Source organism: Haemorhous mexicanus, chromosome 29 (genome assembly GCF_027477595.1).
Source record: "Haemorhous mexicanus isolate bHaeMex1 chromosome 29, bHaeMex1.pri, whole genome shotgun sequence".
Classification (NCBI taxonomy): Eukaryota; Metazoa; Chordata; class Aves; order Passeriformes; family Fringillidae; genus Haemorhous; species Haemorhous mexicanus.
In genome coordinates this window covers 5,296,261-5,309,533 of record NC_082369.1, presented here as the reverse complement: position 1 = coordinate 5,309,533, position 13,273 = coordinate 5,296,261, and the positions used below count along the sequence as shown (strand labels likewise).

General features: G+C 53.2%; 1 protein-coding gene across 1 annotated transcript in view; it reads right to left on the bottom strand.

Moving 5' to 3' along the window:
• KCNN1 (potassium calcium-activated channel subfamily N member 1) overlaps positions 1 to 13,273 on the bottom strand; it is a 26,873-nt gene extending 13,600 nt beyond the window's left edge. Inside the window, exons 1-4 of the mRNA XM_059870266.1 lie at positions 12,895 to 13,273; positions 12,724 to 12,819; positions 7,700 to 8,118; positions 1,734 to 1,875 (exon numbers count right to left, since the gene is read on the bottom strand). Of these exons, the coding sequence (XP_059726249.1) occupies positions 1,734 to 1,875; positions 7,700 to 8,118; positions 12,724 to 12,819; positions 12,895 to 13,233 (996 nt within the window). The 5' untranslated portion in view covers positions 13,234 to 13,273. The remainder of the gene's footprint in view (positions 1 to 1,733; positions 1,876 to 7,699; positions 8,119 to 12,723; positions 12,820 to 12,894) is intronic.

Sequence of the window (13,273 nt, the reverse complement as noted above, 5' to 3'; positions counted from 1 at the left end):
GTGTCCCTTCATGGTGTCCCTGCATGGTGTCCCCAAGGCAGAGACCCCTCACAGTGTCCCCTCATGGCGCCCTTCATGGCGTCCTCAAGGCAGTGTTCCCTCATGGTGTCCCCTCACAGTGTCACCACCCCTCATGGTGTCCCCTCATGGTGTCCCCTCATGGTGTCACCAGCCTTCATGATGTCCCCTCACAGTGTCACCACCCCTCATGGTGTCCCCTCATGGTGTCACCAGCCTTCATGATGTCCCCTCACGGTGTCACCAGCCTTCATGGTGTCCCCGTATGGTGTCCCCAAGGCAGAGATCCCTCACAATGTCCCCTCATGGTGTCCCCTCATGGTGTCCCCAAGGCAGTGTCCCCTCATGGTGCCCTTCATGGTGTACCCAAGGCAGTGTCCCCTCATGGTGCCCCCTCACAGTGTCACCACCCCTCACAATGTCCCCTCATGGTGTCCCTTCATGGTGTCCCCTTATGGTGTCCCATCATGGCGTCACAAAGGCAGTGTCCCCTCACGGTGTCACCACCCCTCGTTGTGTCCCCAAGGCAGTGTCCCCTCATGGTGTCCCCAGGGCTGAGACCCCTCATCTCCCCGTGTCCCCAGGCTGTCCCCAGGCTCACCATGATGCCGGTGAGCAGGCACACGCCCTTGCCGCAGTAGGTGTGTGGCACCATGTCCCCAGCCTGTCCCCATGTCCCCAGCCCGTCCCCATGTCCCCAGCCATGTCCCCATGTCCCCTGGCTGTCCCCAGCCTGTCCCCAGCCATGTCCCCAGCCATGTCCCCAGCCATGTCCCCATGTCCCTTGCCTGTCCCCAGCCATGTCCCCATGTCCCCAGGCTCACCATGATGCCGGTGAGCAGGCACACGCCCTTGCCGCAGTAGGTGTGTGGCACCATGTCCCCAGCCATGTCCCCATGTCCCCAGCCTGTCCCCAGCCATGTCCCCTGCCTGTCCCCATGTCCCCAGCCATGTTCCCCTGTCCCCAGCCTGTCCCCATGTCCCCATGTCCCCGTGTCCCCAGGCTCACCATGATACCGGTGAGCAGGCACACGCCCTTGCCGCAGTAGGTGTGTGGCACCATGTCCCCAGCCTGTCCCCAGCCATGTCCCCAGCCTGTCCCCAGCCATGTCCTCAGCCTGTCCCCGTGTCCCCAGCCATGTCCCCGTGTCCCCAGGCTCACCATGATGCCGGTGAGCAGGCAAACGCCCTTGCCGCAGTAGGTGTGTGGCACCATGTCCCCAGCCTGTCCCCAGCCATGTCCCCAGCCATGTCCCCATGTCCCTTGCCTGTCCCCAGCCATGTCCCCGTGTCCCCAGGCTCACCATGATGCCGGTGAGCAGGCACACGCCCTTGCCGCAGTAGGTGTGTGGCACCATGTCCCCAGCCATGTTCCCCTGTCCCCAGCCTGTCCCCATGTCCCCATGTCCCCGTGTCCCCAGGCTCACCATGATGCCGGTGAGCAGGCACACGCCCTTGCCGCAGTAGGTGTGTGGCACCATGTCCCCAGCCATGTTCCCCTGTCCCCAGCCTGTCCCCATGTCCCCATGTCCCCGTGTCCCCAGGCTCACCATGATGCCGGTGAGCAGGCACACGCCCTTGCCGCAGTAGGTGTGTGGCACCATGTCCCCAGCCTGTCCCCAGCCATGTCCCCAGCCATGTCCCCATGTCCCCAGCCATGTCCCCATGTCCCCAGCCATGTCCCCAGCTTGTCCCCAGGCTGTCCCCAGGCTCACCATGATGCCGGTGAGCAGGCACACGCCCTTGCCGCAGTAGGTGTGTGGCACCATGTCCCCGTAGCCGATGGACAGGAAGGTGATGGAGATCAGCCACATGGCCCCCAGGAAGTTGCTGGTCACCTCCTGCTTGTCGTGGTACCTGCGCGGGGGGTGGCACCGCTGTCACCGCTGTCACCGCTGTCACCGCCGTCATCGAATTCCTCCCCCAGTTTTGTGCCCATCGCGGTGGGTTCGGGGTGTTGTCCCCAAGCCGGAATTGGGGACACCATGGGGACGTCCCATGGCCAGGCCGTGTCCCGCTGGGACAGCACAGAGGTGGCACTGCTGTCCCCAGAAGCGCAGGACAGCGGTGTCACCACGGTCATTGGATCCCTCCCGTTTTGTGCCCGTCGTGGAGGATTCAGGGCGTTGTCCCCAAGATGGAATTGGGGACACCATGGGGACATCCCATGGCCAGGCCGTGTCCCGCTGGGACAATGATGGGACAGCACAGAGGTGGCACTGCTGTCCCCAGAAGCGCAGGACAGCGGTGTCACCACGGTCCCTCCCGTTTTGTGCCCATCGCAGAGGATTTGGGGCATTGTCCCCAAGCCATAATTGGGGACACCATGGGGACATCCCATGGCCGGGCTGTGTCCCACTGGGACAATGATGGGACAGCACAGAGGTGGCACTGCTGTCCCCAGAAGCACAGGACAGCGGTGTCACCACGGTCATTGCATCCCTCCCGTTTTGTGCCCGTCATGGAGGATTCAGGGCATTGTCCCCAAGATGGAATTGGGGACACCATGGGGACATCCCATGGCCAGGTCGTGTCCCGCTGGGACAGCACAGAGGTGGCACCGCTGTCCCCAGAAGCGCAGGACAGCGGTGTCACCACAGTCCCTCCCATTTTGTGCCCATCGCGGAGGATTTGGGGCATTGTCCCCAAGCCAGAATTGGGGACACCACGGGGACATCCCATGGCCGGGCTGCGTCCCCTTGGGAATGGGATTGGAGGACACTGAGGGGACAGCGCAGAGGTGGCACCGCTGTCCCCGATGTCACCGTGCAGCCCCAAAGGCCACCGCGGGTGACACCAGGGGGACAGCGGGGGGCGCTGTGAGGTTCCGATGTCACAAACACGGCGGTGCGACCACCCCCCTGTCCCCGAGGGTGGGGACAAGCCCGGCTGGGGGACACAGAGCAGCGGCCAAGCCGGGCAGGGGGAGGGAGGGGGACATGCGGGGAAAATGGGGTGGGAAAAGGGGAAATGGGGTCAGGAAAGGGGAAAAGGGATCAGGAAAGGGGAATGGGATTGGGAAAAGGGATAATGGGATTGGGAAAAGGGAAATGGGGTCAGAAAAGGGGAAATAGGGTCAGGAAAGGGAAATGGGGTCAGAAAAGGGGAAAAGGGATTGGGAAGAGGGATAATGGGGTGGGAAAGGGGAAATGGGATTGGGAAAAGGGAAATGGGGTCAGAAAAGGGGAAATGGGGTCAGGAAAGGGGAAATGGGGTCAGGAAAGGGGAAAAGGGATCAGGAAAGGGGAATGGGATTGGGAAAAGGGGAATGGGGTCAGAAAGGGGGAAAATGGGGTGGGGAAAGGGAAAATGGGATTGGGAAAAGGGAAATGGGGTCAGAAAAGGGGAAATAGGGTCAGGAAAGGGAAATGGGGTCAGAAAAGGGGAAAAGGGATTGGGAAGAGGGATAATGGGGTGGGAAAGGGGAAATGGGATTGGGAAAAGGGAAATGGGGTCAGAAAAGGGGAAATGGGGTCAGGAAAGGGGAAATGGGGTCAGGAAAGGGGAAAAGGGATCAGGAAAGGGGAATGGGATTGGGAAAAGGGGAATGGGGTCAGAAAGGGGGAAAATGGGGTGGGGAAAGGGAAAATGGGATTGGGAAAAGGGAAATGGGGTCAGAAAAGGGGAAATAGGGTCAGGAAAGGGAAATGGGGTCAGAAAAGGGGAAAAGGGATTGGGAAGAGGGATAATGGGGTGGGAAAGGGGAAATGGGGTTGGGAAAAAGGGAAATGGGATTAGGAAAAGGGAAATGGGGTTGGGAAAAGGGGAGTGGGGTCAGGAAAGGGGAAATGGGATTGGGTAAAGGGGAATGGGATTGGGAAAGGGGAAATGGGGTCAGAAAGGGGGAAAAGGGATCAGGAAAGGGAAATGGGATTGGGAAGAGGGAAATGGGATTGGGAAAAGGGGAATGGGGTCAGAAAGGGGGAAAATGGGGTGGGGAAAGGGAAAATGGGATTGGGAAAAGGGATAATGGGGTCAGAAAAGGGGAAATAGGGTCAGGAAAGGGAAATGGGGTCAGAAAAGGGGAAAAGGGATTGGGAAGAGGGATAATGGGGTGGGAAAGGGGAAATGGGGTTGGGAAAAAGGGAAATGGGATTGGGAAAAGGGGAAATGGGATTGGGAAAAGGGATAATGGGGTTGGGAAAAGGGGAGTGGGGTCAGAAAAGGGGAAAATGGGATCAGGAAAGGTGAGTCGGATTGGGAAGAGGGATAATGGGGTGGGAAAGGGGAAATGGGATTGGGAAAAGGGAAATGGGGTCAAAAAGGGGAAATGGGGTGGGGAAGGGGAAATGGGATTGGGAAAAGGGAAATGGGGTCAGAAAAGGGAAATGGGGTCAGAAAAGGGGAAAATGGGATTGGGGAAAGGGAAATGGGGTTAGGAAAGGGAAAATGGGGTGAGAAAAGAGAAAAGGGCCAGAGGAACAAGCCGGGCTGGGGGTGGGGGGTCTCAGGCGTCAGGAATTTAGGATTGCTGCTTCCCAACCCCGCGCCTGGGCTTGGAACCTCACCCGGCACCGAGGGACGCGGCAGGGACAGGGCGGGGACAGCCCGAGGCGAGGGGGGAGGTGACAGCACGGTGACAATTCCCGCATTCCCAAGGGACAGCCGGGATTCCCCTCCGAGGAACCCAAACGAGCGGGGCCAGGAGGGGAAACGCCAAAGGGGCAAAAATGGGATCCCAGGAGGAAAAAAAAAAACAATTTGGAGACTCCCAGCTCCTTGTAGGGTCTGTCTGAAAGTCCCCCAGAGCCACCGCGGATGTCCCCAATGCGGGGGACAGCGGGGAGGGGACAGGAGCAGCTGCTGAGGTTCCAAGGGGAAAAGGGCTCCGGGCCCCTTTCCGCGCCCCCCGCCCGCCCCCGGCCGCAGCCAATCCTAAATTCTGGGGGAGCAGAAGCCTGGGGGGGGGACAGTCCCTGCGTCACTCGGGACGGTCCCCGCGGTCACTCACAGTTTGTCCCTGCAAGCAGCAGAGCGGGCAGGGAGGGAAAACAAGAGCGGTTAATGCGCGACCCCCGGGGGGCTGGGGGGGCTCGGGGCTAGCAGGGGCGGGGACACGGCGGGGACATCACGGGCACCCCGCGGGGACATCCTGGCACCCCGCGGGGACATCACGGGCACCCCGCGGGGACATTCCAGACACTTCACAAGGACATCACGGGCACCCTGCGGGGACATTCTGGGCTCCCTGCGGGGACAATCCTGGAACCCCGCGGGGACATTCTGGACACCCTGAGGGGACATTCCCGGGCAACCCGCAGGGACAATCCTGGCATCCCGCGGGGACATTCCGGACACCCTGAGGGGACATTCCCGGCACCCTGCAGGGACCATCCTGGCATCCCGCGGGGACATTCCCGGCACCCTGCAGGGACATCCCTGCACCCAGCGGGGACATCCCAGACACCCTGCGGGGAGCAGCTGAGGAGCGTCCTGGAGGGTCCCCTTGGTGGCAATGTCACCACAATAACCCCAAAACGGAACCCCCAAACCCCAACCTTCACCTTCACCCACAAAACCCCCAAAAACGGAACCCTCAATCCCCAACCTTCACCTTCAACCACAAAAACCCCAAAATGGCAACTCCTAAACCCCAACCTTTACATCCACCCATGAAACCCCCAAAATGGAACCCCCAAACCCCAACCTTCCCCTCCACCCACAAAAACTCCAAAACAGGAACCCCCAAAAATCCAACCTTCACCTTCACCCACAAAAACACCACAAAAACCCCAAAAAGGGAACTCCCAAACCCCAACCTTCTCCTCCACCCACGAAAACCCCAAAACAGGAACACCCAAACCCCACCCTTCACCTTCACCCACAAAAACTCCAAAACAGGAATCCCCAAACCCCAACCTTCACCTCCACCCACAAAACCCCCCAAAACGGAACCCCCAAACCCCAACCTTCCCCTCCACCCATGAAACCCCCAAAATGGAACTCCCAAACCCCAACCTTCACCTTCACCCACAAAACCCCCAAAAAAGGAACCCTTAAACCCCAACCTTCACCTTCACCCACAAAAACCCCACAAAACCCCAAAACCAGAACCCCGAAACCCCAACCTTCACCTTCACCCATGAAAACTCCACAACAGGAACCCCCAAAATCCAACCTTCACCTTCACCCACAAAAACCCCACAAAACCCCAAAACCAGAATCCCCAAACCCCACCCTTCACCTTCACCCACAAAACCCCAAAACCAGAATCCCCAAACCCCAACCTTCACCTTCACCCACAAAAACCCCAAAACCAGAACCCCCAATGTCCACCCTTCCCCTTCCACCCACAAAAACCCCACAAAACCCCCCAAAACCAGAACCCCCAATCCCCAACCTTTACATCCACCCACAAAAATGCCAAAACAGGAACCCCCAAACCCCAACCTTCACCTTCACCCACAAAAACCCCCAAAAAAGGAACCCTCAAACCCCAACCTTCCCCTCCACCCATGAAAACCCCATGGAAGCCCCAAAATGGAAACCCCAAACCCCAACCTTCCCCTTCCACCCACAAAAATCCCACAAAAACCCCAAAACTGGAACCCCCAAACCCCAACCTTCACCTTCACCCATGCAAACTCCAAAACAGCAACCCTCAAACCCCAACCTTCACCTTCACCCATGAAAACCCCATGGAAGCCCCAAAATGGAACTCCCAAACCCCAACCTTCACCTTCACCCACAAAACCCCCAAAAAAGGAACCCTCAAACCCCAACCTTCACCTTCACCCACAAAAACCCCACAAAACCCCAAAACCAGAACCCCGAAACCCCAACCTTCACCTTCACCCATGAAAACTCCACAACAGGAACCCCCAAAATCCAACCTTTACATCCACCCACAAAAACCCCACAAAAACCCCAAAACCAGAACCCCCAAAGCCCAACCTTCACCTTCACCCCCAAAAACCCCAAAACCAGAATCCCCAAAATCCAACCTTCACCTTCACCCACAAAAACCCCAAAACCAGAACCCCCAATGTCCACCCTTCCCCTCCACCCACAAAAACCCCACAAAAACCCCAAAACCAGAACCCCCAAACCCCAACCTTTTCATCCACCCACAAAAACTCAAAAACAGGAACCCCCAAAATCCAACCTTCACCTTCACCCACAAAAACCCCCAAAAAAGGAACCCTCAAACCCCAACCTTCCCCTCCACCCATGAAAACCCCATGGAAGCCCCAAAATGGAAACCCCAAACCCCAACCTTCCCCTTCCACCCACAAAAATCCCACAAAAACCCCAAAACTGGAACCCCCAAACCCCAACCTTCACCTTCACCCATGCAAACTCCAAAACAGCAACCCTCAAACCCCAACCTTCACCTTCACCCATGAAAACCCCATGGAAGCCCCAAAATGGAACTCCCAAACCCCAACCTTCACCTTCACCCACAAAACCCCCAAAAAAGGAACCCTCAAACCCCAACCTTCACCTTCACCCACAAAACCCCCAAAAAAGGAACCCTCAAACCCCAACCTTCACCTTCACCCACAAAAACCCCACAAAACCCCAAAACCAGAATCCCCAAGCCCCACTCTTCCCCTCCACCCATGAAACCCCCAAAATTGAACCCCCAAACCCCACCCTTCCCCTTCCACCCCCAAAAAACCCCACAAAACCCCCCAAAACCAGAACCCCCAACCCCCAACCCAGCCGCAGCCGCCCTCACCTCTCGCAGACGCGCACGGTCCAGGCGGCGATGATCCACGAGGAGATGCTGAAGACCAGCAGCACGGTGCCGGGGCAGATGGTCATGAGCGTCTTCATGACGAAGCGCGTGTTGAAGTTGATCTTGTTGAGCGCGCCGATGCTGCGCGACGAGGCGTCCGTGAAGAGCTTGCTGTGCAGCAGCATCACGCGGCCGATCAGGTAGAGCCGCAGGAACATGGGGATGGACAGGATGATGTCCACGTCGGCGTGGGCCACCGAGGCCGCGTAGGTGAAGGCCAGCCGGGCCGTCCAGGTGAACAGGTACTGCCCCGGGATGGGGTGGATGGCGCACACCAGCAGCTCCAGCGCGATGAAGAAGACACGCTCCGAGGTCATGGCGATGCGCCAGTCGTCGGCGCCGTTGTCCACCATGAACAGCTGAGGGGGTTTTGGGGTTTTAGGGGTTATTTGAGGTGGGTTTGGGGTTGAGAGGATTTTGGGGTTAATTTGAGGGGGTTTTGGGTTCATTTAATGGGTTTTTGGGGTTCATTTGAGGGGTTTTTGGGAGTTCATTTGAGGCGGGTCTTGTTGATAATTTGAGATTTTTTTTTTAGTTAATTTGAGATTTTCTCGGTTCATTTGAGGCGGTGTCGATTTGAGATTTCCTTGGTTAATTTGAGGGGGTTTTGGGGTTAATTTAAGGGGTTTTTGGGGTTAATTTGATGGGGTTTTGGGGTTAATTTGGGGGGTTTTTAGATTAATTTGAGGCGAGTCTTGTTAATTTGAGAATTTTCTTTTTTGGTCAATTCGAGATTTTCTTGGTTATTTTGAGGGGGGGTTTTTTTGGTCAAGAAGTTTTGGGTTCATTGGAGGGGGTTTTGGGTTAATTGGAGGGGATTTTGGTTCATTTGGGGGGTGCTGGGGATGGGGTGGATGGCGCACACCAGCAGCTCCAGCGCGATGAAGAAGACGCGCTCCGAGGTCATGGCGATGCGCCAGTCGTCGGCGCCGTTGTCCACCATGAACAGCTGAGGGGGTTTTGGGGTTAATTCGAGGGGTTTTGGGGTAATTTGAATGGTTTTAAGGATTAATTTGAGGTGGTTTTGGGGTTGAGAGGATTTGGGGGTTAATTTGAGGGGGTTTTGGGGTTCATTTGAAGGGTTTTTGGGGTTCATTTGAGGGGTTTTTGGGGTTAATTTGAGGTGGTTTTGGGGTTAATTTGACGTGGTTTTGGGGGTTCATTTGAGGGGGTTTTAGGGTAATTTGAAGGGGTTTTGGGTTCATTTGAATGGTTTTCTTGGTTCATTTGAGGGGTTTTTGGGGTTCATTTGAGGGGTTTTTGGGGTTCATTTGAGGTGGCTCTTGTTGATAATTTGAGAAATTTTTTTTGGTTAATTTGAGATTTTCTCGGTTCATCTGAGGCGGTGTCGATTTGAGATTTCCTTGGTTAATTTGAGGGGGTTTTGGGGTTAATTTGAGGGGGGTTTTGGGGTAAATTTAAGGGGTTTTTGGGTTAGTTTAAGGGGGCTTTGGGGTTAATTTGAGGGGTTTTTAGATTAATTTGAGGCTAGTCCTGTTAATTTGAGAATTTTTTTTTTGGTCAATTCGAGATTTTCTTGGTTAATTTGAGGGGGTTTTTTTTAGTCAAGGAGTTTTGGGTTAATTGGAGAGGATTTTGGGTTAATTGGAGGGGTTTTGGTTCATTTGGGGGGTGCTGGGGATGGGGTGGATGGCGCACACCAGCAGCTCCAGCGCGATGAAGAAGACGCGCTCCGAGGTCATGGCGATGCGCCAGTCGTCGGCGCCGTTGTCCACCATGAACAGCTGAGGGGGTTTTGGGGTTAATTCGAGGGGTTTTGGGGTAATTTGAGGTATTTTAGGGGTTAATTTGAGGTGGTTTTGGGGTTGAGAGGATTTTGGGGTTCATTTAATGGGTTTTTGGGGTTAATTTGAGGGGGTTTTTGGGGTTCATTTGAGGGGGTTTTGGGGTAATTTGAAGGGGTTTTGGGTTCATTTGAATGGTTTTCTTGGTTCATTTGAGGGGTTTTTGGGGCTCATTTGAGGGGTTTTTGGGTTCATTTGAGGCAGGAATTGTTGATAATTTGAGATTTTCTTGGTTCATCTGAGGCGGTGTCGATTTGAGATTTCCTTGGTTAATTTGAGGGGGTTTGGGGGTTAGTTTAAGGGGTTTTTGGGTTAGTTTGAGGGGGTTTTGGGGTTAATTTGAGGGGTTTTTAGCTTAATTTGAGGCGAGTCTTGTTAATTTGAGAATTTTCTTTTTTGGTCAATTCGAGATTTTCTTGGTTATTTTGAGGGGCTTTTTTTGGTCAAGGAGTTTTGGGTTCATTGGAGGGGGTTTTGGGTTAATTGGAGGGGGTTTTGGGTTAATTGGAGGGGTTTTGGTTCATTTGGGGGGTGCTGGGGATGGGGTGGATGGCGCAGACCAGCAGCTCCAGCGCGATGAAGAAGACGCGCTCCGAGGTCATGGCGATGCGCCAGTCGTCGGCGCCGTTGTCCACCATGAACAGCTGAGGGGGTTTTGGGGTTAATTCGAGGGCTTTTGGGGTAATTTGAATGGTTTTAAGGATTAATTTGAGGTGGTTTTGGGGTTGAGAGGATTTGGGGGTTAATTTCAGGGGGTTTTGGGGTTCATTTGAAGGGTTTTTGGGGTTAATTTGAGAGGTTTTTGGGCTTAATTTGAGGTGGTTTTGGGGTTAATTTGACGTGGTTTTTGGGGTTCATTTGAGGGGTTTTTGGGGTAATTTGAAGGGGTTTTTGGGGTTCATTTGAGGGGGTTTTGAGGTTAATTTGAGGTGGTTTTTGGGGTTCATTTGAGGGGTTTTTGGGAGTTCATTTGAGGCAGGTCTTGTTGATAATTTGAGATTTTTTTTGGTTAATTTGAGATTTTCTCGGTTCATTTGAGGCGGTGTTGATTTGAGATTTCCTTGGTTAATTTGAGGGGGTTTTGGGGTTAATTTGAGGGGTTTTTGGGGTTAATTTGAGGGGTTTGGGGTTCATTTGATGGGTTTTGGGGTTCATTTGAGGTGGTTTTTAGATGAATTTGAGGCGGGTCTTGTTGATAATTTGAGATTTTTTTTGGTTAATTTGAGATTTTCTTGGTTCATTTGAGGTGGTGTCAATTTGAGATTTTATTGATAATTTGAGAGGATTTTGGTGTTAATTTGAGGGGGTTTTGGGGTTAATCTGAGGGGGGTTTTGGGTTAATTCAAGGGGTTTTGGGGTAATTTGACGTGGTTTTGGGGTTGAGAGGATTTGGGGGCTCATTTGAGGGGGTTTTGGGTTCATTTGAGGCAGATCTTGTTGATAATTTGAGGGGGTTTTTTTTTTGTTAATTTGAGATTTCCTTGGTTCATTTGATGCGGTGTCGATTTGAGATTTCCTTGGTTAATTTGCGGGGATTTTGGGGTTCATTTGAGGGGTTTTTGGGGTTAATTTGAGGGGTTTTGGTGTTAATTTGAGGGGGTTTTGAGGTTCATTTGAGGGGTTTTTGGGGTTAATTTGAGGGGATTTTGGGTTTCATTTGAGGAGTTTTTGGGGTTCATTTGAGGCAGGTCTCGTTAATTTGAGATATTTTTTTGTTTAATTTGAGATTTTCTTGTTTAATTTCAGGGGGTTTTTATTTGGTTAAGGATTTTTTTGTTAATTTGAGGGGCTTTGGGTAAATTTGAAGAATTTTGGTTGCTTTGAGGGGTTTTGGGCTAATTTAAAGGGACATTTTGGGTAATTTCAGGGGATGTTTTGGTGATTTGAAGGGTTTGGGGTTAACATGAGGCACTTTTGCTAATTTGAGGGGTTTTGGTTACTTTGAGGGGTTTTGGTTATTTTGAGGAGTTTTGCTTAATTTGAGGGGTTTTGCTAAGTTTGAGGGAGTATTTTGGTTAATTTAAGGGGTTTTGGGTTAATTTGAGGGAGTTTTGGATTATTTTGAGGAGTTTTGATTAATTTGAGGAGGTTTGGGGTTAATTTGAGGGGGTTTGGTGTTAATTTAAGGGGTTTTGGGATTAATTTGAGGGGGTTTGGTGTTAATTTGAGAGGGTTTGGTGTTAATTTGAGGGGTTTGGTGTTAATTTGAGGGGGTTTGGTGTTAGTTTGAGGGGGTTTGGTGTTAATTTGAAGGGGTTTGGTGTTAATTTAGGGGTTTTGGGATTAATTTGAGGGGGTTTGGGGTTAATTTGAGGGGGTTTGGTGTTAATTTGAGGGGTTTTGGGATTAATTTGAGGAGGTTTGTGGTTAATTTGAGAGGGTTTGGTGTTAGTTTGAGGGGGTTTGGTGTTAATTTGAGAGGGTTTGGTGTTAATTTGAGGGGGTTTGGTGTTAATTTGAGAGGGTTTGGTGTTAATTTGAGGGGGTTTGGTGTTAATTTGAGGGGTTTTGGGATTAATTTGAGGAGGTTTGTGGTTAATTTGAGAGGGTTTGGTGTTAGTTTGAGGGGGTTTGGTGTTAATTTGAGAGGGTTTGGTGTTAATTTGAGGGGGTTTGGTGTTAATTTGAGGGGGTTTGGTGTTAATTTGAGGGGGTTTGGTGTTAATTTGAGGGGGTTTGGTGTTAATTTAAGGGGTTTGGTGTTAATTTGAGAGGGTTTGGTGTTAATTTGAGGGGGTTTGGTGTTAATTTGAGGGGGTTTGGTGTTAATTTAAGGGGTTTGGTGTTAATTTGAGAGGGTTTGGTGTTAATTTGAGGGAGTTTGGTGTTAATTTAAGGGGGTTTGGTGTTAATTTGAGGGGGTTTGGTGTTAATTTGAGGGGGTTTGGTGTTAATTTGAGGGGGTTTGGTGTTAATTTGAGGAGGTTTGGTGTTAATTTGAGGGGGTTTGGTGTTAATTTGAGGAGGTATTAACCTATGAGCTATATTAACTCCTAGGGTATTATTTTAAGACTTATTTTCCCATAAACCCAAAACTTTTTAAAATTTCTTTTTGGGAACAGCGGGGTTGGATTTTTCCTTTTTTCGGGGTTTTTTGTTCTGGTTTTTTTTGACACCGGGACACACCAGTGCCACCCCCCGCGGGCCAGGTGCGCTCACCTGGATCTCCCTGGCGTGGTACATAACAATGAGCCCCAGCAGGATGAGCGTCGAGAGGCTGATAAGGCATTTCAAGGCGAACGAATACGACGATTCCTACAACACCCCACAACCCCCGTCAGCTCAGCTCACCCCAAACCCCCCATCCCCCAGCCCGAGACCCCTCCCCACCTTGGTGTAGACCCCCCAGGAGAGCTCGGTCTCGGTGACCATCACCACGATGCCGAACATGCCGAAGATGAGCGCGTAGTCGCTCAGCCGCTTGCGCTTCTCGAAGAGCGCTCGCCGGTGGCCCAGCTTGTAGCCGATGTTCTGGTTCCGCCGCTCCTCCGCCGCCCCCTGCCCCGCTCGGACCCCGGTTGGGCCGGGCTCCGCCGTCCCTGGTTGCTCGGGCCGGGACACCACGACCTGCAGGCGGGGGCTGGGGCAGGGCGGCGGTTGCGGGGTGCGGGCGGCGCTCGGGGGTCCCCGGGGTCGCGCCACCCCCCCATTGTGGCGACAGCTGCTCATGGCTCTGCTGGCGACAGCACCGGGCGATCCCGCATGGCTC